The 23,986-nt window shown below is 57.4% G+C and overlaps 1 protein-coding gene across 2 annotated transcripts in view; it reads left to right on the forward strand.

The window, feature by feature from the left end:
- Nucleotides 1–1,392: 1,392 nt before the first annotated feature.
- Nucleotides 1,393–23,986, forward strand: part of TMEM255B (transmembrane protein 255B) — a 32,604-nt gene continuing 10,010 nt past the window's right edge. For both annotated transcript variants that reach the window (XM_060288035.1, XM_030856628.2), the window contains exons 1-6: nt 1,393–1,526; nt 7,647–7,789; nt 10,344–10,406; nt 18,732–18,821; nt 22,065–22,145; nt 23,833–23,918. In XM_060288035.1, the coding sequence (XP_060144018.1) occupies nt 1,472–1,526; nt 7,647–7,789; nt 10,344–10,406; nt 18,732–18,821; nt 22,065–22,145; nt 23,833–23,918 (518 nt within the window). In that variant the 5' untranslated portion in view covers nt 1,393–1,471. The remainder of the gene's footprint in view (nt 1,527–7,646; nt 7,790–10,343; nt 10,407–18,731; nt 18,822–22,064; nt 22,146–23,832; nt 23,919–23,986) is intronic.

Below are 23,986 nucleotides of genomic sequence, written 5' to 3' on the forward strand. Positions count from 1 at the left end.
TGGATCCTAACCGCCTTTCTGGCCTCCTGGCTCCCATCCTGCTGCGCTGCAACCCCTCTCAGTGACCCTTCTGACGTGGGCTCCCCTGGGGCCCTGGCGTGGCAGGTAAGACCTCCTGCCGCCCACTGCATGCCAGGCCCGCCCCTGCTCTGCCCAGGGCTCCTTCCCAGACGGCCGAGCGGCCCCACCACACGCCCTCTGGGTGGGCGGGACGTCTCCTCTGATGACAGTGACCTGAGCCCTCCTCTCCGAGTTGCACTCTCCCTCCTGCCGCAGCAGGTGTGGCCGTCTCAGGCCCCCCCCGACCCCCGACCTCCTGCATTTTCCTCGGTGACTGTATTTATTGGCCACTGTCTCGTCTCCGAAGGGTGCCCGCTGCACCAGGACCTCTGTCCATCGGCCCTTCCCGAGTGCGGGGCACGGTGTCTAGCATGTGGGGTGGGTGCCCAGTGCAGCCCGTGGAGGGGCCGCTGTGAGCGAATGGCACCGCTTTCCACGCCTGAAACCTGTACACAGGTGGTGTTATACTCACCTCGACGCCACGAACCGCGGTTTTGCTCCACGCTGTGTTTGAGTTTTTCCTGCTGGTGCGGGAAGCCTCACCACGTAGTGAACCACTGGATACGTAAATCTATCCCTCGTGCTGGTGTTCGTTGTTTTGCCGTTACACACAGAGCTGTGTAGCATATTTTGTGTGCAAACCTCACAGTCAGGGTTTTTCTGCCTCAATGGAACCCCTTCAGAATGACTGGGGCTCCTAACAATTACTTCACTGCCAGACATTCTGATTGGACCCGTCTGGGTTGGCTCAGGACTGCAGTAACTTTTATTTATTTATTTATTTATTTATTTATTTTTCTTTGCGGTACGTGGGCCTCTCACTGCCGCGGCCTCTCCGGGTTGCGGAGCGCAGGCTCCGGAGGCGCAGGCTCAGCGGCCGTGGCTCACGGGCCCAGCCGCTCCGCGGCATGTGGGATCTTCCGGACCGGGGCAAGGGCAGCCTGGGCCTGGAACCACAGGTCTTGGGCTTGTCTTTAAGCAGGGAATTGCTGGCTTGTAGGGACCCATCTTTGACTTTCCTAAACACTGCTGTCAAAGTGGTCACAGCGGGCGTAACCCCACCAGCAGCGCACGCGGGTTCCTTCCCCCAGATTCTCAACACTATTACCGTCCCAGCTTTAAAGGTTTGCCTGTGCCAAGTCCGGGGCGGGGCGGGGGTGGTGGTGGTGGGTGGGAACTGGCTCTCAGTCCCCGGCCGCATCGCCTTCCCTTCCCTGGTGCTTTGCGCTCCGGGAAAACCGGGAGGGGGCAGGGGGCGGGGCGAGGGGCGGGGCGCAGGTGGGAGGCGAGCGGACCGACGCTAACCGGAGGGGCGGTGCTCGGGCATCTGGTCCTCACGGCCACCGCGCCCCACGGTCGCTGTCGCAGCGGGAGAACACGCAGCCCCTCCCCCCCCGGAGCAGCCCCCGGGATGCAGCCGCTCCCGCCGCCGGTGCCCGGGCCCCTGGCCCTGCTGGACACGACAGGTGAGCGCACAGGTGAGCCAGGCTCCGGTCTTCCGGCGCCCGAGCTCCGCCGGGGCCCCTGGGCGCGGAAACAGGCCCTCTCCCTCCGCTTTTTCCTGAGTGTCCAGACTTTGCGCCTGTCTCTCCCCGTCTCGTTCTCCGCTGTCCTTTACTACGAACAATAGACGACGATCCGTATAAACCTTACAACGCACTCCTTTGCCATCTCTTCCACCCCATTTCAGGCTCCAAAAATTTCTAAGAAAAGGTCATTTCGTGGGGCCAGGTGGCTTCTTCATGCTTGAAAGTGACCAAGGCCCTTAGGGCATTCTTGGCGCGGCTGTCCGCCTCATCCGCGCCCTCCCCAGGCTTCTCCCCCGTAAATTCACGGAATCTCGAATTCGCGGATTTCCCACCAAGCCCGATGCAGCCAAAGCCAGGCGGCGGGACACAGGAAGCCGGAGCCTTTGTCTCCCTACCGGGAAGTGGCCGGGAGGGGAGTAATGGGGGTGTTTTCCTGACGGGGAGGCCGGGAAGCCTTCAAGAAAAGAGAAGGTAGTCCCACGGCGAGCGGGGCTCTGACGGACGGGCGGAGGGGTGGTGATGCCTCGGGGTCCGGCTGCCGCTACACAGGGGTCCAGTGGAGAGCGCAGGGGTTTACCTCCCAGCCCTGTGTGCAGTGGCTTTGCAAAGTCTCTTTTAAAAGACCAGATTAGTGACGTTGCTTGATTTTTAAATGATAATCAAGGCTTCTGGCTTCTTCCTAAAAGAAACAATTCTATACCCACCGCTCTCTAAAGCCAAATGCTCTGTGACAGACTGACCTACACGTGTTCCATCCTCCTGGAAAACAATTACTTATTATAATGACAACTAGTTGTTATGACTAGTTATTAACTACTTACAATTATTACCATCATTATATTAGAATGACTTGATTTCAAAAATAGCATTTTTGACTTAGAATTTTCTTCTGAGGAGGAACTTTAAATTTAAAAAATACTGAGAGTTGGTTTTTTATTTAAAAATACTAAACAAGAGTGTAGCTGGGATGGGATTATGGGTATTTTCTACCTTACATGTCTGCACTCATGCCCTTGGGGGATGTGTTCTGTGTAAAAGAAAAATAAAAGGGAAACTGTTGGCTGAGGGCACGTCCTTGTGCCTTTGTCTGTTTCCCTGGGACAGTTACTTAGCCCCCATGGCTGCCGTTGAGATGAAATGATTAAATGAGCTCATTCTTCTTTCTGGGAGGCCCGGCCCTCCTGGCAAGGAGGGGGTGACGAGGTGACTGCCCCCACCCCGGTCTTTGTGACACCCTCTTCCCGGCTCCACTAAGTGGAGAAGGTGCGGAGGGGGACAGGCCCTAGGTCTGCTCCATCCTTGCACCTGGTCGTGGAGCCACAGAGGCTGGGAGGAGGCTGGGAGGGGGCTGGGAGGAGGCTGGGAGGGGAGGCTGGGGGGAGGTTGGGAGGGGGCTGGGAGGAGGCTGGGAGGGGAGGCTGGGGGGAGGTTGGGAGGGGGCTGGGAGGAGGCTGGGAGGGGAGGTTGGGGGGAGGCTGGGAGGGGAGGCTGAGGGGAAGCTGGGGGGAGGTTGGGAAGAGGCTGGGAGGAGGCTGGGAGGGGAGGCTTGGAGGAGGCTGGGAGGGGAGGCTGGGAGGAGGCTAGGGGAAGGCTGGGGGGAGGTTGGGAAGAGGCTGGGAGGAGGCTGGGAGGGGAGGCTGGGAGGGGAGGCTGGGGGGAAGCTGGGAGGGGAGGCTGGGAGGAGGCTGGGGGAGGCTAGGAGGGGAGGCTGGGAGGGGAGGCGGCAGGTGCAGGGAGCTGGCGGGGCTCCTGGGGAGCGACATTCTGCACAGGCTGGAGTCAGGAGAACAGTGAGCAGGCAGGTGAGATGCAGGTTTGGCCTCAGCCCCACAGCCCCAGACGCCCCCCCTCCGCTCCCAGGTGGAGAGCAGCGGGTAGGAGTAAGTGCTGATTCACCTTGACTTTAGCGCCACCCACGACCACATGCCCATTATGCGCATAGACACGCATCTGGAATTTCACAGATGTTCTCTCACTGCATCCTTATCACAGTGAAGAGGCAGGCAGTCAGGGGGTTGTCATACCCCCCCCCCCACCCCACCGCTTTGCAGATCAGGAAACCGAACTTCCCTCATTCATTCAGCATGAGAAGATACAGGCTCGGGGACCGGACCGGCATCAAGCAAGATCCCAGGGCCCCTGCTCTCAGGGTCCTCCCTCTGCAGGGCTCGGAGACGGCGGGGGGCCGTGCGCAATCACTCAGCAGGCCTGGCAGCCCCACAACAGCTTGGGCAGCGTTCGTGTAAGTTGCCACCAGTGCTATAAGCCTAACAGTAGAGATTTTAACTAGGAGTCAGGGCACTGCCTTAAGGATGCTTCAGTTGTAACAACACACACAGTAGGACTCCTGCTAATGGGACAGGAAGGTCGAGGGAACAATTCAGGGAATTCGGTTTTTTTCCTTCAGTGTGGACCCCCTTTTCTCCGAAACTTGACCTAAAAATGCATATGTCTTATGGCGATTAGAAAGACACCCTACCTCCTTTTCTCGAGGTTATTTCTCGTTGTCTTATTTTTTATGCAAACCCCTCTATTTATAAAGACTATTGAAGGTTGGGACTCTTCTCTTTGTCATCCCTGTTGTACCTTGAATCAAAATATTGCAGTCTGTGTCATTGGGATGAGGTCGCTCAGAAGCATCCCTTTCCCACCTGCCTGTCTCTCCAGACCTCACGGTAAACTCGGAACGCGCAGTACGAAGCGTGACAAGGAGGACAGCCTGCATCCTGTGATCTTTGTCACGGAGAAGTTTCAGAGGGAAAGTCATGCAGGGAAAGCCTGGTGAAGTCATACTGAAAGTGGCTCCTAGGAAGCTTTACACGGTCCCAAAGGAGATGTTTGACGTGACCTGTCAGAATGTCACTAACGGACTTGACAAGGTCCCAGCAAAGCTGTTTGCCTGGTGGGGCCCCTCAGGTCCCCTCTCATCACGCGACCGCCCTAAAGGGACAAGTCAAAGCGGAGGCAAGAACCTTCGGAACCAGAATATCCCCGCAGGGGGTCTTCCAGACGGGCCCACAGGGGCTAAGAGACAAGGCCCAGGGGCCGGAACTGTGGCTTGAAGCAGGTGCTGAGGCCTCAGTTAGTTATTCTGAGAGAAATAGACACGTAACGCATTCAATTAGGGGAAACAGCAAGAAGTCCTCTGAGGAGGAGGGCATTCGATAACCTTCTCAAATACTTAGTCCCAGAAAGTTTAGTTTCAAGAGGCTTCTTGCTCTTAAAAGACATTTTACAGCGGAGATGGGGACGGAACCTCGGGAAGAACAGTTGAGGAGATCTGATGAGGAGGCGGTGCTGCCCTGGGTCCATCCGCAGGGGCTCGGGGGCTGGCGGGGCGGGTAGCGCACGGGAGGGGTGACCGCTAGGGGCGGGTGGGCGAGCGGAGGCTGCAATGCCACCCCCCACGACTGCTGGGCGGCCCTGGCGTGAGTGTCTCACCAACTTCCATGGTAGCAGCTTCACTAACTTCCAAAACATAGAAGAAGGTGGTTTTCAACCTTTGTGTCCATTTGTTCCCAACGTACCTGCCTTTCTAAAGTTAATCACCCAGAGCAGAATGTCGCCCGAGGGGAGTCTTCTCTTTTCCTCTCACTCACTCATTTTCCAAGTGGCTTTGCCATTTCTGTCCCATTTCCCTACAGACACCCCAGATCGGCTGTAACCACTGATCTTTCTGACTCTGGGGCAAACCAACCTGTACTTATATCCTCGGTTTCAGGCTCTAGATACATGCAAGGAAAAATAAGTGACTGCTGTCTGCATGCACACGACTCTGCAAGTAAGATGCCGTGAATAATAGTGAACAGATAAAAGCCCACCAAGGGGGCCCCAGGGCCGCTGGGTCCCAAAGGTGTAAGTCGTCTCCTAGCACTTGTGGCTGTGCTTCTGTAGACACTCCTACAGATGGTTCACCCTCAACAGTTCTTACATATTTGCAGTAAAAAGTACGAGAAAACAGCAGCGAAAGAGCAGGTGAAGGGAGGTGAGGGCCACGCAGGAAATGAAGCGACCTTCCTGAGACCTTCGCCCTCACCAGGCCAGCGGGTAGAAGCGGCGTTCCCGGGCTGGCCAAGTGATTCTGAGTGAGCACGTTGACCCAGAGTTGTGTGGAATCTATTTCTGAGTGCGTGACAATCCCTTTCTTGGGTGGTGTGACCTTGACCTGCCGTTAAACTTTGCTGACGAGACTGCGGACGGGCGTGCAACTCTTCAAAGGCACAGTCTGGGCCGGGGCCTGGGGTCATCTGAGACAGTGGTTGAGGTCAGACGAGCAGCCGCTTCCCCACCACACACACACACACACACACACACACACACACACACACGTCAATTTTAACACTTTGGTGCGGGAAGAAGCACCACGTTTTTGTTTCATCCTGTTTTGTTGTGGAGTCACAGGGATGAAGATGGTTAACCTTCCAACAAACGAGACACACCAGCATGGCTGTGTTCAGTGTGGAGTCTCGTCCTGCCCTCTGCCTGGCCTGTGTCTCTGCCTCCGTTGTGCGGTTGCTGATGACTGCGTAGGAACAGGCGTATCTGAGATCGAATTGCTGTAATAATGATTACAATTACGGTTATTGTAAGTGAGGCTTCCCTGCCTTCCCTGAGACACACGAGAAGAAGAACGGTTTACACGAAATCCAGGAGTCAAGGCCTGAGGGAGGAAGGTACCAGGGATGGAAGGTTTCCTTTCTTGGATTCTGTGACAGTTAAAATTAGCTTTGGCTACAGATACCAGGACATCCACAATAGTGGTTTATGGTCCAGAGATTTAATTCTGTTACCTAATCAAAGTTTGGAGGTGGACAACCCAGGGCTGTCTTTCTGCTCTGCCTCTCTTTGTGTGTGACTTCTATTGTCAAGGTTCCCTCATGGTGCAAAATGGCTGCAGGGGCTCCACCTTTATGTTCACATTCCAGGCCGCGGGAAGGATGAAGGGGAGAAAGGCAAAGGGACTGGCTCCTTTAAGAGATTTCCTGTAGGTCCCACCCAACATTCCTTGTTGAGGTGGAGATTTTTTGCTGAGAACGTAATCACCCAGCTGGAGCAGAGGCTGGAAAATGCCATCTTTCAGCTGGCGTGTTTCCACATCCAATAATTGGGGCCTGTTGACAAGGGGAGAGGGTAATGGACGTGCAGGTGGGCAGCGGCGGGCTCTGCACACTTTTATACTTTCTTTCCACCCCTTCCCATTTGATCACTCACGTGTTTGGTGCTGAGCCAGGTATAGGAGTGGAAGAACACAGGATGCCTGCCCTCCAGGGAACGGCTCGGTGTGGACATGGGGGCACAAGTGCACCCATGGAGCAGCGTGGACGTGCTGGCCATCCCAGAGGGACGCACGGCCCCTCTCTGTGTGGGACCTGCTCGGCCTGGTCCAGGGCAGTGTGCAGAGGTCCTCTGTGCAGTCTTGGAGTAGGGCAGGGTCCAGGGTCATGGACTTGGCAAGGCCCAGGGGTGCTTGTTGATGCAGGTAAAGTGCTCAGTAAGACCAGGCGCGGAGCAGATGCGCCATAAGCGGCCGGCGTGACTGCTGCCGTGTGGGGTGAAGCCGGGACGGAGGCCGCAGGGGACTTGGAACCCGGGGAGGGCCCAGCCGCCCCCTGACGTTTACTGAGAAGCTGCTGTGCGCGGGCACTGTCTCAGGTGGCAGGGACGCAGCGGGGGACGAGGCAGGGCCCCTGCCCACCCTCATGGGGCTCGTCGTCCGGACGTGTGGGTGGTGACAGTGCCTGGAAACCCCTGGGTGCGGTGGGGGCCACAGGGGAGGGTGGCCATGCAGGGGTACCGGCGGGGTCTGGGTGCCCTGTAGGAGACGACGGTGAGTCCTCAGGGCGGGCGGAGGGGTGGCGAGGGGTCCCGCTCTGAGCACGGGGATGGGCGGGGAAGAAGCAGGCGGTGGTGGTCCCTGGGGAGCGCGTCCCAGGCTCCTGCCAGCGAGCAGCAGGGCTGCAGCAGAGAGCCAGGCTGACCCGGGATGCGCTCGAGGTCCTGGCCCCCCGCCCCAAGCTCAGCCCCTTACCAGCTGGCTCCTTGTTTCTGTTCCCCCAGAAGGGTTTGCGAGAAGAAAGAAGACTTCCCTGTGGTTTGTGGGGTCTCTGCTGGTGGTGTCCACCTCCATCCTGACCGTCGGCCTCGCTGCCACCACCAGGACGGAGAACGTGACCATGGGCGGCTACTACCCCGGGATCATTGTGAGTGGCGCGGTCCCTGGGGTCTGCCGGTCGGGGGGCCTGGGGGCCGTGGGGACACAGATGTCCGTGTGCTGCAGACACGCTCCACCCCAGCCCCCCGAGGTGGAGGTTTAGGGCAATTATCCTGCATGCTCAGGTGGCCTCGTGGGGCACAGGGTCCTGAGAGGTGGGGGAGGGGAAGGAGAGGGGTCGGAGGCAAGAGGTGCGACAGGCCCTGGCCCAGAGTCTCCCCAGAGTGCCCGGGAAGAACCAGCCCTGTGACGCCTGGACTTCAGCCCCATGAGACCAAGCTGAGCAAACCACCCCTCGGAAACTGGACTCAGAGCTTTAAAAGACGCCACGGAACCTGGATAGAAGGTGCGTTCGTGGGACCGCATGGGATCAGCAGGAAGACGAGCTGACGTGGTCCTCACCTCCGCTTCTGGGCAATAACCCCACTAGGTAAACCCACAGCCCAGCCAGACCTGGCAACAGCGGCCCCCAAATCCAGAATCCTCCAGACTTCTGAACTGTGGAATTGTGTCCATTTGTTGGCAGTAAAATTTGCTCCAAGCGTCTGCATCGCACTCAGGGAGCGTCTGTGAAATTGCTTTTTATCAGATATGATGCCCTGCAAACGCACCAGAGCCCTGAGGGGCTGTGTCACAAGTGCTAAACCAGGATTTTAAAAACGAAGCTTATTCAGTCTCATTACTCTCACTAGAGGTATTATGCAGATTAGTCACGATGTTGATAACATTTTAACAAGGATGAAAATACTTTACAAATATCATTCATTTTCTCTTTATATTTTTCTTTATTTTTAGATTTTATCTGTGCTTTATAAGTCTACATTATCTTCCTGTGTACACTTTCTGAGTAAACCTACATAAATAGTGTCTGTGCAGGTAGTATTCTCAGTGAACTCCCACGAGACTCTGCTTCCCGGCCCGTGTCCTGGACGGAGGGGAGCCAGGGGTGTGGAGGCTGGCGGCTGTGAAGACGGTCCCCCAGGTGACCGGCAGAGAAGGTCAATCTTGAGTAGGATTTTGCAGTGTTCTCTACGCTTCACTGGTTCAGGATCTCACCTGGAGGTCACCTTCAGAACATCCTGGGTGTGTTCAGAGCCTGGCTCTGCAGAGAACCTGACTCCTGGGCGAGAACCAGAGTGCAACTGGCTTCAGCTCAGCGGTTCTGAAAGCAAACAGTGGACACAACAGATGAGGTTTGCTCAAAGAAAATGTGGATAAAAGTCACTTCTGTGGACGCACGGCATCCGACCTTGAGACTTATAGCAAGGGCGGGTCTCAGGAAGAAACTGGGTGAGAAGGTGCAAACACCTCAACATTTTGGAAAGAGGAATTTTTTCAAATCCAAAAAAATGCAACTTAGCGAGAATTAATAGATATATTTTAATACATTTATGTTGGAATGGACTTGTGATATTTTGAAGAAAGTGCTCATCTTTCCTCGCTCCTTGAGAATTCTTAAATTATTGGTGAAAACTACATCTGTGCATTCACGTCCGTCTCCATAGATATAATCCTTGCAGGCAAAGACATCCTTGGACATAAATGGTCTCATTTTTAGTGCATTCAATCTGGCACCGTGGGTAGAGATGCCATAGCTGTGTGGGTCAGTCGCGCGGCTGTCCCCAGGCTGCTGCCTCTGCCTCGCACGGTCACTCAGAATCCAACGGGCCGGGCAGAGCTGAGGGTCACCCCCTGGGTGGGCTCCAGTGCGGGGTCTCGGGGCGGCCCTGTGCCTCTGGGAGGGGCTTGTCACCGGCTGCTTTGAGCGCTGCCTCCCCTGGCGTTGCTGGAGCTCTGCTCTTCAAGCTGAGGGAAAGCTTAGGAATTCTTCCCAGGCAGGTGTTGGGGGATGAGGCCACCGGCGCCCCTGGGCACACTCGGGCGATGCGAGATGAGCACAGTCGTGGTGTTTCTCCAGTGTCCCAGCGTCACCTGCACCCAGGCGGAGAGCTGAGGCGGAGGAACAAGCGGACGGGTTCCCAGGAGCCCCTGGGTGCCCTTCCCGCCCCAAGATTACCTGTTTGCCTGCTCACCTGAGTCAAAAGCTCATTTCTAAGGGGTGTCAGCCGTGTGCGTGTCAGAAACACCCTTGGTTCCAGCTTCCTATGATACTCCCTGAGGGGTCAGCCGTCCTCCCACGACGGCCCAGGAGAAGCTCTCAGACGGGCCTCTCCCTGACCACCAGGCGTGGAGGATGGGTCACCATGAGGAAGTTCTCCTGTCTGGGTGGGGGGCACGTGGCACTCATTTCCTGGACTCGAGAGTTAAACTGACGTAGGAGTTAACACATTTGAACACGGGAGATGAGACAGGCCTGTTTCAGCAGCTTCTATCCCGGTCACTGGCTTCGACGGCTCCTGAGAAGCCCACCCCAATGGGCACGAACCTACCTGCCGCTTAATGCTTCGGGCTGTGTGAGGGGGGCTGGCTGGCCTCGCTTTCCGATAGGATGTCCTGAGGCGGGTGGGCACTGTTCCCTGTGGGCGTTAGGCTGCCAGGCGTGTAACCTGAGCGCTTTCTCCCTTGTTTTCTTCTGGTGTCAGCTGGGCTTCGGATCCTTCTTAGGAATTATTGGCATCAACCTGGTGGAGAATAGAAAGCAAATGGTAAGAATGTGCATTGTTTCTTTCAAATGTGGTTCGTGGGGCTGTACCCGGGGTGGGGGAGAGTGCTGCCCCTCTAGCTGCGGTGTTCCTGGGAAGGCCCCTGCCCCAATCCAGCACCCCCAGGGTCAGTGCCCAGCTTCCCAGACTGTGGACTGTACACCCCAGGACTCAGGGTTGAGTGGGTGCCGTTCACATCTTAGGCTAAGTGAGCATCGCCCCTGGGATTGTAGGGTACATTCTACAACCTCATGTGGTGTCTTAGCAGCTAAGGTTGGGCCACGGGAAGGGGTGGGCTGGGAATGTTGGCAATTAGTTTAAATCATGGTGTATAAGGTTCAGGCAAAAACACACGTGTATGAATGTCTGTCCTTGAGTCAGGGAGCCTGGCATCTCCTCCTACGTCTGGGGTGTGACGACGGCTCTCCCAGACTGAGGAGAGAGAGGGGGTCAGTGGAAAACCAGGAGAACCGTGGTTCAGAGGTCTTTGCAGAGGGCGTGTCTACAGCTGTTTGGCTGTGGGACGTATGAGGGCCAACCTTGATCAGTCAGGTTACAAACCTGACTTTTATTGATCATTTCAGTTTGGAGTCTGTCGTGTTGATGCAGTGCTTTGGGGAAGAGCGCTATAAGAACAGTTAATTCCTCGTGAATTCAAAATAGTTAACTTTGCCAAATCATTGTGCAGCCAGTGCTGACTTTTGAGAGGGTTCAGGAAGGATGCGGTTGGACCATACGCTGTTTCTGTCTCATCTCCAAATCATCGTAACAGACTGTGCGGGCGTTTCCGCCTCCACCTGCACCGGCCATCATCCTGAGGTATCACCAGGATCCCAGTGGCTGCCCTGGGCTTTCACGGGTGTGTGAGGGTGTGGAGAAGGTGGAGACTTGCACACAGCTGGCGGGAGCGTGAAGTGACGCAGCCACTGTGAAAAACAGCGTGGCAGCTCCTCACGATGTTTCGCGTAGACTTACCGTAGAGGAAAGCGTGTGCTGCTGTCTGCTTCTCGTCTGGCCCTTCTGTTGGGTGTGAAGTGGGGTCTCCTCGTGGATCTGTGTTTCCTTGATGACTAATGATGTCGAGCCTCTTTACATGTGCTGACTGGCTTTTTGTGTATCTGTTTCCGGTTGTCGTTGAGAAATGTCTATTCTAGTCCTTTGCCCATTTTAAAATCGGGTTGCTTGTCTGTTTATTGTTGAGTCGTCAGAGCCCTTTATATATTCTAGATAAAGGTCCCTTATCTGATACGTGATTTTCAAGGACTTTAGCCCATCCTGTGGGTTGTCTTTTCACCTTCTTGGTGGTGTCCTTTGAGGCGCAAAAGTGTTCAATTTTAATGAAGCCCGATTTATCTAGTTTTTCTTTTGCTGCTCGTGATTTTGGTGCCATTTCTAAGAATCTCCTGCCAACTCCAAGGTCATGAAGATTACCCTTATGTTTTCTAAGAGTTTTATCGCTTACATTGAAGTCTCTGGTCCATTTTGAGTTGATTTTGTATACGGTGTGGATGGGGATCCACACTCAAGCTCTGGCATATGGCTCCTCAGTGGTCCTGGCACCATTCGGTGAAGAGACTGTCCTTTTTCCGTTGGATGGTCTTGAGACCCTAATTGATAATCACTTGGCCACAGATGTGTGTGTTTAGTTTTAGACTCTCAAGTCTGTTCTGTGATCTGTGAGCTTCTGATAGAAATTGTGTTGAATCTGTAGATCAGTTGAGGGAGTGTCGCCCCATGAACTTGGGGATGTTTTCCATCTCTTTAGATCTTCTTTCAACAATGTTTTGTCATTTTAAGAGTTGAAGTTTTGCACTTCTTTTGTTAAATTTATTCCTAAGTGTTTTATCCTTTTGGAGGCTATTGTGAATGGAATTGTTTTCTTAACTTCATTTTTGGATTGTTCATTGCAAATGTATAAAAGTACAGTTGAGGGGCTTCCCTGGTGGCGCAGTGGTTGAGAGTCCACCTGCCGATGCAGGGGACATGGGTTCGTGCCCCGGTCCGGGAGGATCCCACATGCCGCGGAGCGGCTGGGCCCGTGAGCCATGGCCGCTGAGCCTGTGCGTCCGGAGCCTGTGCTCCGCAACGGGAGAGGCCACAGCAGTGGGAGGCCCGCGTACCACAAAAAAAAAAAAACACAATTGATTTTTGCATGCTGCTCTTACATCCTGCAACTCTGTTGGTCTCACTCATTAGTTCTAATAGTTTTTTCGTGGATTCCTGAGGATTGTCCGTCTATGAGGTCATTTCACCTACAAATAGAGATAGTGTAACTTCTTCCTTTCCAAAATATTTCCTGGACTTCTATTTCTTTGGCTTTGGCAAAAGAAATGTGGGCCTTGGAGTGGGAGGATAAAAATCCAGAACTGAACCTAACCCCCAGACAGGGTCCAGCCTCCCTGGAAGCCACCCTGAACCCCAGGCGAGACGGGGCCACCAGGTTCCGTAGACCAGAGCTTTCTGCCTGAGGTTGCATGTGTTGCTGCAGAATCTCATTTCAGCCCTTTCAGGAACGCGTCCCCCAGAGTCACCTTGTACGATAAACACGTGTTTCACTGTCTAACGTTTAAGTTCATATTCGTGAGAGCTGAAACCTGTGTCGACCATTAGTCTGTCTGCCGTCTTGACTATCGTGAGCCTCAGTTTCTCCACATTCAGGATTGTTGAGCATCTGAGTCAACGCACGCGAGAACACGCAGTGCCGCGCTGGTCCGTAACGGGTGTTCGGAGACTAGTAGCCGTTGTTGCTTATTGTACTGAAGCACGGAGGTCAGTCAGAACATTCAAGTTGTAGCAAAGGAAACAATAGGAAGCTGAGAAAACGTCCGCTGGAGACAGTGCTTGTTTCAAATGTATCTAGATTTGTAAGAACGCTCTGTTTTCCCTTGCTTTCTCTTCATTTTAATTTTTTGCAATAGAAAAATTTAAAGGTATGCAGAAGTGGACAGAATAGTGTAACAAACCCTCTGTATCCGTCTCCCAACTTCATCCATTGTCGACTCGTGACCGACCTTGAGTGGTATTTTGAAGCAAGTCCCAGACGTGGTATCATTTTGTCTGTAAACATTTTACTCTGCTCAAGCTAAGGGGTGGAACCTAATCATTACAAATGGCGCCTCCACGACCTCTGCCTGTTATGGCATTAGTCTCCAGTGATGTCCAAGAATGCCCTCAGCGGGGCCAGCTTTCGATATTTTCCCATTGACGAATGAGTTCTTGCTTTCTCCTTGCCCAGACGTCAGAGGCCCTGATTTCACCCACAGCTCTGCCATCTAGCTTGGTCCCCACGGCCGGGGATGGAGACGTTAAGGGCTTAAAGCAGCTTGTTAACTGCCGCCTCCGCCCACCCCCTGCCATGTGTACGTGCATGCACACACACACAGACACACGCACGCACGCACACAAGAGACACACACGGACACACAGAGACACACACACACACACACACACAGATACACACACAGACGCATACACTGGAATCTTCCTGGAACATAGTTTAAAACCCCCTGAACTAGAAGGACCGATGGGACGTCACTTAGCGGTAGAAGCGCGTTTCCTACAGAGGGTTAGGGTACCGGCCTCCGTCTGCTGGGCTTCTGCTCCTTTGAGCGTTGTGCTAGAGGGTCCTGGCTGTGCCCTCTGGCACCCCTGCTCCGGGTCTTGACATCACAGGAGTCTCCTCGGCCCTTCACCTTCCCGTGTAGAAGCCAAGCTGGTCTCTGTCCCCCCAGGACTGAGCTGGGCGGGGCTGACACAGCAAGGCCTCGAGGGCTAGGCAGGCAGACGTTGGGGTGCTGGGGGATCCGAGGGCCATCGGGGAGGAAGCCTGCGAGGTCCACGGTGACCCACGTGGAGGCTGTGCAGGGGGGGCTGGGCTTTCCCCGTGAGGGCCCACTAGTGACGGGGCAGGAGGGTGGTGGCCAGGTTCACACACTGTCCCACCTCCAACCCCGTGCTCCACCAAAGGGCCTGCACACCCGTCCAGTTCTTTCTTCAACGAATGCTTCCTGGACAGCTGCATGGTGCTGAGCTGGGGGCTGGGGCTGGGGCTGGGGGAGACCCTGAACGCATGGGGCTTCGACCTGTACATGCAGCTGGGGGGCCCTTGGGGCCGACAGGGGAGAGGCAGTGAAGGCAGAGAAGGGCTGGAAGGTCTATCCCCAGGCCGGGACAGGAAGGTGGACGCTCCTGGCAGATAAGGCCGAGAACCGAACAAGGCGAGTCAATTCTGTTAATAGTTTCAAAGAACCAACTTGCACCTCGATTCTCTTTGCTGCTTTTCTGCTGTTTCTTTTATCTCTGCTTAAGCCTTTCCTAGTGCCTTGCTTCTGCTGGTTCTGGGTTAAGATTGCTCTTCTCTTCTAGTTCTCTAAGGTGTTACCGCCTTCTCCTCGGTGTGTGTGTTCACAGCTCTCACTTTCCCTCGGTCCTGGTTTAGCCGCATTGCCTCTTGCCTGGACCCTGTGGTCGGGGCTAATTGCTCCCGTCTCCACTTTCTACCGTTTATCTGGCTCCAGGCAGCCTCCTTCGTATCACATCCTTATCTGTTTGGTGTTTGTTTTTGAAAATCACTTTCCCCTGCTGGAATGTAGTAAACTCTGTGGGCCCAGCGGAGATTTGAAGATGACCTTCCCCCACTGAGAAACAGCTGCCCTTCTCCCAGAAGAGACCCTGACAGGACAAGGAGACACAGTCCCAACCCTAATCTAGTGCCTTCCTTAGTTGCTAGAGTCACAGACAGACCCTGTCTGCAACATCTGTCGGGCCCGGCAGCCCTCGTGTTAGAGAGGGACCTTCGGGGCGTGAGCGGGTCCTTGTGCTATAACGTTGTTAAACCCCTAGGCTGCTCGAGGGGCAGCGAGGCCTGAAAAGGACGTGGTGGCTGTGACCGAAACCAGGACACGCAGGCCTCGGCCAAGGGGCAGCTGCTCGTCCTGGCCGGTTTCCTATTTCCAGCCCGAAGCGCTGGAGGAGAGAACTTCCAATGTCTTTCCCAGCTCCGTCAACTGGACCCTGGTGGTTCCCGGGCAGTAGCACGCGTGCGGTCACCCCAGAGCCGAGTTTACCACGTGTGAGGTGGTGCTAGGTCTGGCTTTTACTTTTTCCGGGGCAGTGGGAGGAAGGGCAGCCGAGCAGAGTCAGCTGAAGGTTGATGAGGACGTTCGCGTCGTGGGGACATGTGCAAACAGAGTCAGAGCACGTTTACACACCCAGCTGTGGGCAGCCCTGCGTGCTAGGAGACGCTTTGCAAGTTGTGTGCTGTGATGAAATCCGGTGGAGGTGTGATGTGAGCGACTCTCGGCCGAGACTGTGACCGAGCCGCAGTTGGGGCGGAGCCGGCCAGTGGCCAGCGTGGAGCAGGGCGTCCTCTGAGGCGTTGAGTTGGTGCGTGGAAGACTCACCAGGGCAGCGGGTCCGACGATGGCTTTGCTCACCCGCTGGTGGTGAGAGAAGCAACAGGGCCTCAGGGGCCACTTCTGGGAGCGTCTCAGGCGACTGTAGTGCTTAGTGGACTTCCTGAACCAGCACCTGTGCTGGAGCACACGGGGCTGGGCAGACACCCACTTCTGACGAGGTCCCGGTGACCAGGCTAGCCGCAGACCCACTGGTCCTAGGAGACCCGTTGCTGGGGACAGCTCCACTCCTTAGGCACACTGGCAGTGGCCCTGGGGGAGGTGGGGAGGGGGATCGGTGCCATCCCAGGGGTGTCAGGCCGCAGGCTGCGTGGCTCTCTGCAGGAGCAGGTATCCCGGACCGAGTGCACGGCTGGACCCAGTGCCAGCCCGGCGTCTGGGACAAAGCAGGTGCTGGGGAACACTTGCTGGCGGAGCAGTTTGTCCCTCCCATTGCTTTTGTGCCAGAAAGTCGTCCTCCCTTCCTGAGGTCACAACTACCTGGGGGTCTGGGAGGGGCCGGGGCTGCGTCTGAACCTGACTGTAGCTGTGGCCTCTCTGTAAGGCTGGGGTGGGAGTTCCAGGTCAGAACCGGTGCTTTCCCTCCCTACGCGGCTGGGGTGTCAGGATGAGATGGGTGCCCCGTGCTGAAGGACTTGGGGCTCCAAAGCGATGTTGTTCAGGTCGCGTCTCTGTGTTGGGCCCCTCTGGCCGGAAGCTCTGCCCAGCAGGAACCGCGTCCTTCCTGTCGGGCTACGGCGTCCAGGGGCCTCGCGGTCAGTCACAGGAGCTGCCCTGCTCTCCGGCCAATGCTAAGACGAGACGGGGCAGCCTCGCGCTCCAGCCTCTACGAAGCGTGAACCGTGGACTGAGCGTCTCTGTGCGAAGGGCGCGAGCCCGGGGCGGCTGGAAGGTCCGGGGAGGAAGCGGGAGGACGCGGCAGGCAGAGCAGACGCAGGCCTTTCATTCGCTGGAGACGCGGGCCTGCCTGGCTCCTGGGACAGCGGAAAAGTGCCTTCTGAGTCTTTTTTGTGTTTTCCTGTAGTTTGTCACAAGGCAGTACAAGCCTGGGAAGGCTCGGTTCGGTGTGGTTCTGCAGTGATTTTTCCCACCACTCTTTAGCCAGCCGCGCTGCATTTGTGTGCAGTAACTTCACGGGAAGGGACCACGCGGTCTTCCTCCCCCCATATGAGGGAGGGTCTGCCCCTGGCCTCCCTGCTTGGCGTCGAGGCCCTGCTGGGATGAGACCCCGCCTCGTGTCTCAGGGCAGCTCCTGCCCCGTAGACCTAGAGCACCTGGGCGGAACGTGGGTCTGACCGGGGCTCCACAGAGCCCCAAGGAGAGGTCGCTGCCATTGTTCAGATGCAGGCAGGGTTCTGTGCATGGCTCCCCGCAGGGGGTCCCCAAGGTCCCTTCCGTTCAATTCTCCATTACTGTCACAAGTGTCACGTGGGGGGAAGGGCCCGCGGCAGCAGCCGGGCTTGTCACACCTGCATCCACACAGCACCTGCAGGGCGTGGATCCGGCGCATGGAGAGGTCAGCCGCACGGCTCCTTCTCCGGATGGGGACACAGGACCAAAGGGGTCAGCAGGGCAGAGACCCCCGCAAGGCTGGGCGGCGGCTCTGACGTGCGGTGTCAGGGCACAGGTTTCACTTGGAAGCAACACGTGGGGCTGGGCCTCAGGTCTGTGGGCTGCGAGGAGGAGCCCGGCCACCCTCCCCCTTGGGACAGCCTTGTGTGGCCCTCCCGCCCATCCCGTCCCTTGAGTAGCCACTGGGAGCCTCACGTCAAAACGGAAATCAAAGGTGCAGTCTGTCAAACCAGCCCACGTTTCAGGCCAATCCCTGTGCTCTGTTGGAGAAACAAATCCCTCAGGCTGACGAGGGTGGGCGCGTGAGGCCGTGCAGGTCAGTAACCCCAGAGCCTGACTCGGCCACGGGGAAAGAGGCAACCGAGGAACGCGGGTGGCGGGAGGCAGCTTCTGCCCGTGTTCTCCAGGCTGGAGGCAGACGACCTGCCCGCACGCATCGTGCTCTAGCTCGCAGCTTGTTGTTCACAACGTCTGGGCTGGAGATCCCGGTTACTTTACACGCCCTCTAGGACGGAGTGAATGCACTGACGCCGTGGCTCGTGGCGGCCACGGGGGTCCTGCCGTGGTTGGCAGGGCGGACACTCGGTGTCGCCAGCGGCAGGACGTACAGGAATTTTGGTACCACTTTTGCTGTCTGTTTTGGTAAACCTGAAATTGTTCCCCGAGAGAGAGAAAAAGATTTAAAGAAATGGCCAACAGACGTAAGAACAGGTTCTCAGCCTTGATAATAACAGAGAGATGCACGTGGAGTGGCAGCGAGGCTTTTTCTGCCGTCAGATGGCAGAACCGAGAAACAAGCAGCGAGCCCTGGGTCCTTTGGGACATCAGGGGGTGGGTGTCTGGCCGTGGGGCGTGGGAGCGAAACACATGCCCCCTCAGATCCTGACGTGCAGAGACCCCCTACCTTGTCCTGTTGGCAAGCCTGGCTCCTTGTGTGTTCCAGGAGATGGTCCTGCAGGAACACGCGTGTGTGAGCCCAGACTTTATGTAGAATGTGATTAGGGTCTTTGTAGCAGAGTCTGTAAAAGCAGGAGATTGCAAACCGTTTAAATACCCTGGGGGCCCGCCGTTACCCACAAGGCCGTGGGGGGGGGACCACACTCCCCATCCAAGAGCTCCTGCCTCCGACCCCGTGAAATAAACGAGGCAACCAGGACGGGCCTTGCTCAGTGGGATCGGGCCTGGGGCGCCGCCCCGGCCGTCGGGGAGGGTTTCTGGAGAGGCCGTGGTGGGAAGTGAGGACCCTGCGGAGCAACTCCGGGGGGCGGGGCAGGGGGCCTCAAGTGGGCGGGCGCTCGGGGAAGGTCTGATGAGACTGAGCCTCTCCCGTCTCTGCTTCCAGCTGGTGGCGGCCATCGTGTTCGTCAGCTTCGGCGTGGTGGCCGCCTTCTGCTGCGCCATCGTGGACGGCGTGTTCGCCGCGCGGCACATCGTGAGTTCTTCCCAGTCTCCCTCATTCTGTTCTCAGTTGCTCTGTGGGTTTAAGAAATCTTCAGAGGTTCAACTTCCTCTTGCAGGACGCAGCTCGGTGACCTTCACAGTCTGACGAATACAGATTGTGTTGGCCAATCGCAGTCTTTTCTCCTGTCCCTCCCCTCGTTTCCTCCAAAACTGACCCAACACGCACCCCCTACCCCAGCCATCGCATCATTAGAACCAAAGTCCTCAACTTCCCAGCGACACTCCTCAGGCCCCTCTTTAATCAGTAAGATGAAAGATGTCCCGGAGCCAGTGCCCCACGACTTCCCAGGCTTTTTGCTCAAATACGTGTGTTGGGACCTCCTCACTGGACGCTGTGCCCATGAGGTCCCTCTGCCTCTGTCATCCTAATGGTGGGGAAGCCGGGGGAGGACACGCCACGTCAGACACTCGTGCTTTGGAACCGTGGGGCGGTGGCCGGGACCTGCTCAGAAGGAAGGGCCGGGCGCTGCTGCTCTGTCCACCAACTCTGACCTGGCGCCCCGTCCGGGCCGGGGAGGACCCACCGGCATTTCTCTGCGGCCCCAACGGGTCCTGTGTCAGGTGGGAATGCGACACGAGCTCAGGGCTTTACGTGCGCTCGTTCACGTCGATTAACACTGAACTCTGAGTGGTTTTATGCTTGTGAAGTTTCTTAGGTTATAAAAAGTGCCGGCCCTGGTGGTAACGTTAGGCTAAGCTTTACAGTCGCTCTTCTTGGGACTATTCGGTCAGTTTGAAATTATTTCCAAATAAAAGGCTCACAAAGTGCTGGCCCTGGGAATCCTTACCGATTCCTCTCCAGGAGAGGCGAAGGGCCAAGGAAGGCGCAGTTTCACCCTCCCAGTCAGGTTTCACAACTAAAGAGGCAGGTACGGTTGATTCCCGCAGCCTCCCCCGAGCCTCAGGTGTGACGAGCACCCCCTGTCCGGGGTGTAGGGTGTGGAGCTCAGTCCCACGTCCCTGCGCTTTTCTTTCTTTCTTCCTTAGATGGGTTTTCAGCTTCCTCTAGCTGCACGTGGCCAGTGTGGCCAGGATCGGCCGTCCCGCCAAAGCTGGCCTGCCAGTCAGGGACTTGGACGTGAACAGAGGGGCTGAGTTTCCAGGTTGAAAACACATAGCCTGAAGCTGCAGGGAGATGGCTGTGGTTGAACTATGGAGAATCAATTAAAAATGCCGTTTCCTGGGCTTCCCTGGTGGTGCAGTGGTTGGGAGTCCGCCTGCCGATGCAGGGGACACGGGTTCGTGCCCCGGTCCGGGAAGATCCCACATGCCGCGGAGCGGCTGGGCCCGTGAGCCATGGCCGCTGAGCCTGCGCGTCCGGAGCCTGTGGTCTGCAATGGGAGAGGCCACAGCAGTGAGAGGCCCGCGTACCGCAAAAAAAAAAAAAAAAAAAGCCCTTTTCTGCAGCTTGTAACTGGCTATCGGCACTTCCCGAGATTACAGCTTTAAGATGCCAACAGCTGGGGTAGAAAAATGTGGGGGGGACGACCCCCACGTCGTCCTCACCCCCAGGGCAGGCGAGCTGGCATCCAGCCCGCTGTGGACGTGTCGGGTGTGATGGGGTCCGGCAGGCTGGCAACCACGGGCCCGGGAAGACTTCCTGAACATCCACGACGACCCCGACCCTCAGGGCCCTGTGAGCCTGTGCCCGCCGGCGTGTTGCCCTTCTGGTCGATCCCAGCCTCTGGGCTCAGCCTCTGTCTGGACCAGGCCCTCCTTTCTGCCTGTAACCAACCGAGCAGAGGGGGATGAGGGCGCGCGTCTGGGAGGCAGCCTCAGGGAGCCCCGCCTTCCTGGGGGCAACAGAGGTGGGGTCTCGGCCTTGCGGGTGGCTTTCTCAGGCCTCAGCACCCTGAGCCCTCCCTTCAAACGCACTGGCTTCCCAGTGGAAGAGCCTCCCCGGCCCTCTGTAGGAGCGAGACCGGCCCTGCCTTGTTTCAGGGCTGCACAGGACACCTGGAGTGGCACCCCTGCAGGCGAGGACTCACAGCCTGCAGGCTCCCCCTTCCCAGCTCCAGAGCCAGGAGGCCCTCCCGGGTGCCCTTATGGTTTGGCACCATCTGCCCTATGAATGTCGGGGACAGGCTCACGGATAGATAGTTGGATGGGCACATAGGTGAACGTACGCTCTGGGGGCTGGTGAGTGGATGGGTGCATGGAGGGACGGGTGGATGGACGTGGGTGGATAGAAGGATGGAAGGATGGATGGAGGGAGGGGGATGGATGGACGTGGGTGGATGGATAGAAGGATGGAAGGATGGATGGAGGGACGGGTGGATGGACGTGGGTGGATAGAAGGATGGAAGGATGGATGGAGGGAGGGGGATGGATGGACGTGGGTGGATGGATAGAAGAATGGAAGGATGGATGGAGGGACGGGTGGATGGACGTGGGTGGATAGAAGGATGGAAGGATGGATGGAGGGATGGGTGGATGGACGTGGGTGGATGGATAGAAGGATGGAAGGATGGATGGAGGGACGGGTGGATGGACGTGGATGGATGGATAGAAGGATGGAAGGATGGATGGAGGGACGGGTGGATGGACGTGGGTGGATGGATAGAAGGATGGAAGGATGGATGGAGGGATGGGTAGATGGACGTGGGTGGATGGATAGAAGGATGGAAGGATGGATGGAGGGATGGGTGGATGGACTGGGTGGATGGATAGAAGGATGGAAGGATGGATGGAGGGATGGGTGGATGGACGTGGGTGGCTGGATAGAAGGATGGATGGAGGGATGGGTGGATGGACGTGGATGGATGGATAGAAGGATGGATACACAGATGAGTAAGTGGTCGGGTGGGTGGTTGGCTGGTTGGATGGATGAGTGGATTAGGCTGAAACCCACCTTGCTCCCTCCCTCGTGGAAAAATTGCTGTGCTTTGAGGGAAAGAGGCAGGAGCCAGGGGGTCTCCTTGTTGAGACTTGTATGGGAGCACGACCACCTCCCTCAGCTGCCCTGTGTTGACCGATAGGGGGAGCTGTGCCCCTGGCCGGCAGGGTTGGGGTGCCTGCTTCCTGGCTGCAGGAGCCCAGCTGCTCTGGGATGAGCCCTGGTACTTCCTTTCTTTGTACTCCTGGGAGGGGTCCGTTGGCCTTGGCCTCTCTCCTTTGGGCTCAGAGCCTGCGGCGACAGGTCTGAAATCACCTCCGGTCCCTCCTGACATGGGGGTAAAGCCGTCCCGTTCCATCTGTGGTTCTTGGTCTCTAGGAGCCCAGGCCCCTCACCGCAGGAAGGTGCCAGTTCTACTCCAGTGGGGTCGGCTACCTGCACGACGTCTACCAGACGGAGGTGAGTGCAGCGCTGGTCCCGCTCGTTAACCTGGCCCAGATCTGACGTTCTGTCCCAAGCACGCCCTCACGTCGTGCTCACCACGCCCGGTGAGGTGCTTCGCTCCGGATCACAGCTGCCGACTGCCTGTGGTGCAGCCCCGAGGCCACCGGCCCCGTCTGTGCGGCGTTCACGATGAGCTTTTTGTTGACGTAATTAGTGCACTGAAATCTAGGATGCTGCGTTTGCACTGGCCCCAAACTCGCCGGCTGTCCCTGGGCCGAGGATGTCTGATGGGTGTTTCTAAGCGTGGCCGGTGTCTCCTCGTGGACCGTCCCAGGTGGCTGCGTGGCTCCCTTGTCCTGCCGTCTCCCTCAGCTCTGTGTAGATTTATCGGTTTAACTAAACATGGCCTCTGACACTGTGCACAAATGTCAGGAAGGAGGCGCGCAGGGCGGGCAGCAGACGCCGTGGCTGAGGCCGCGTGGCTGGCGGCGGGGAGAAGGGGCCTCTGCTACTGCCCCTCAACAGGGGGCGGCACACGTCTTCTCCAAAGGCCCGGCCTGTGCCGCTGGAGGGGGCCCTGGGGACTCGTCCTCTTCAGCGGGGGTCACCGGGCCCCCCACGCCCTCGTGCTGCTCTGTCCTTCCTTCCTGCTCACCGCAGTGTGTTCCGAGCGGTACTGGGGTCACAGAGGTGACACCTCGCAGGAGGGAGGGACACCTCCCAGCAGGGGGCACCTCGGGTCAGGATCAGGGTTAGGTCTCGCCGTCGTGTGGCTCCGACCTTCCCATGTGCTGGCTGCCAGGCTCAGAGCCCGGCGGTGCCCTGACTGCTCCCCTGCTCCCCTCGCTGAGCCCCGGTTCTCACCTGTCGGGCCGTCCGCCCAGCCCCCTTGCAGGCCTGAGTCACACGGGCTCACTTCCATGGCTCCCAGCAGCCTGTATCTGGTCTCCGCCCCGTCGGGACTTTTTCCAGATTAATCTTTCTAGGACCCCGCTCAAGCCCTCCCACTCCTGATGTGGGTGGCTTTCGGGAGTTACCCACAGAACCCTGAAAGAAAGGCTACATGCCCAAGGGTGGCTTGAGGTGCTGCTATAGGGGCCGGGGCCAAGGACCTCTGGGGTCAGGCCCTGCCCCCGACCTGCCCCCTGACCTGCCCCGGGCGCTTGGCCTCTCAGGCGACCCCAAGCCTGCTCGAATGTCTGTCCTCACTCATGCACGGCCCTCCCTCCAAGTCCTTCTCCCCAGGGTCCCCGTCCTCTCTCTGCAGCTGGGTGGTCTCTGCCCCACTTACCTTCCACACGGGGGTGGTTACAAAGCACCGGGGGAAGGAGGGGAAGCCTCCGGGTGACCTGGGGAAGGGCTGGCTTGGTCAGACTGGGCGACCGGGAGCTGTCCTCTGGGAGGTCAGGAAGGGGCTCCCACCTGAGGGGTCCCCACCTGCAGGCTCCTGGGGCCCCCCCGCCCCTCACCTCGTCCAGCAAGCTTTGGCCTGGTCTTCTACCTCTCCCTGCAGGGGGTCCCTGTGGCCCCCCAGCCCTGCTGCACCTGGACTGGGTGGAGGAAGGGGCAGGTCAAGAAACGTGGGCTCAGGGGAGGCAGCTGCCTGGCTCATGGGGCAGAGGGGTGGGTCCTTACGCCCAGGGAGGCCCCTGTCCGCTGCGGCCTGAGGACAGGGGCACCTGACCGGACTCTCTGCTCACAGGTGACCTGCCACTCCCTGAACGGTAGATGCCAGCTGAAGGTGAAGAGTAACACCTGCTACTGCTGCGACCTCTACGACTGCCACAGGTGAGCGGTGGGAGCCCGACAGCCGCGAACCCCACGTCCCCGGACTTACCCACCCCGCTCTGCATCCC

Source organism: Globicephala melas, chromosome 18 (assembly GCF_963455315.2).
Source record: "Globicephala melas chromosome 18, mGloMel1.2, whole genome shotgun sequence".
Classification (NCBI taxonomy): Eukaryota; Metazoa; Chordata; class Mammalia; order Artiodactyla; family Delphinidae; genus Globicephala; species Globicephala melas.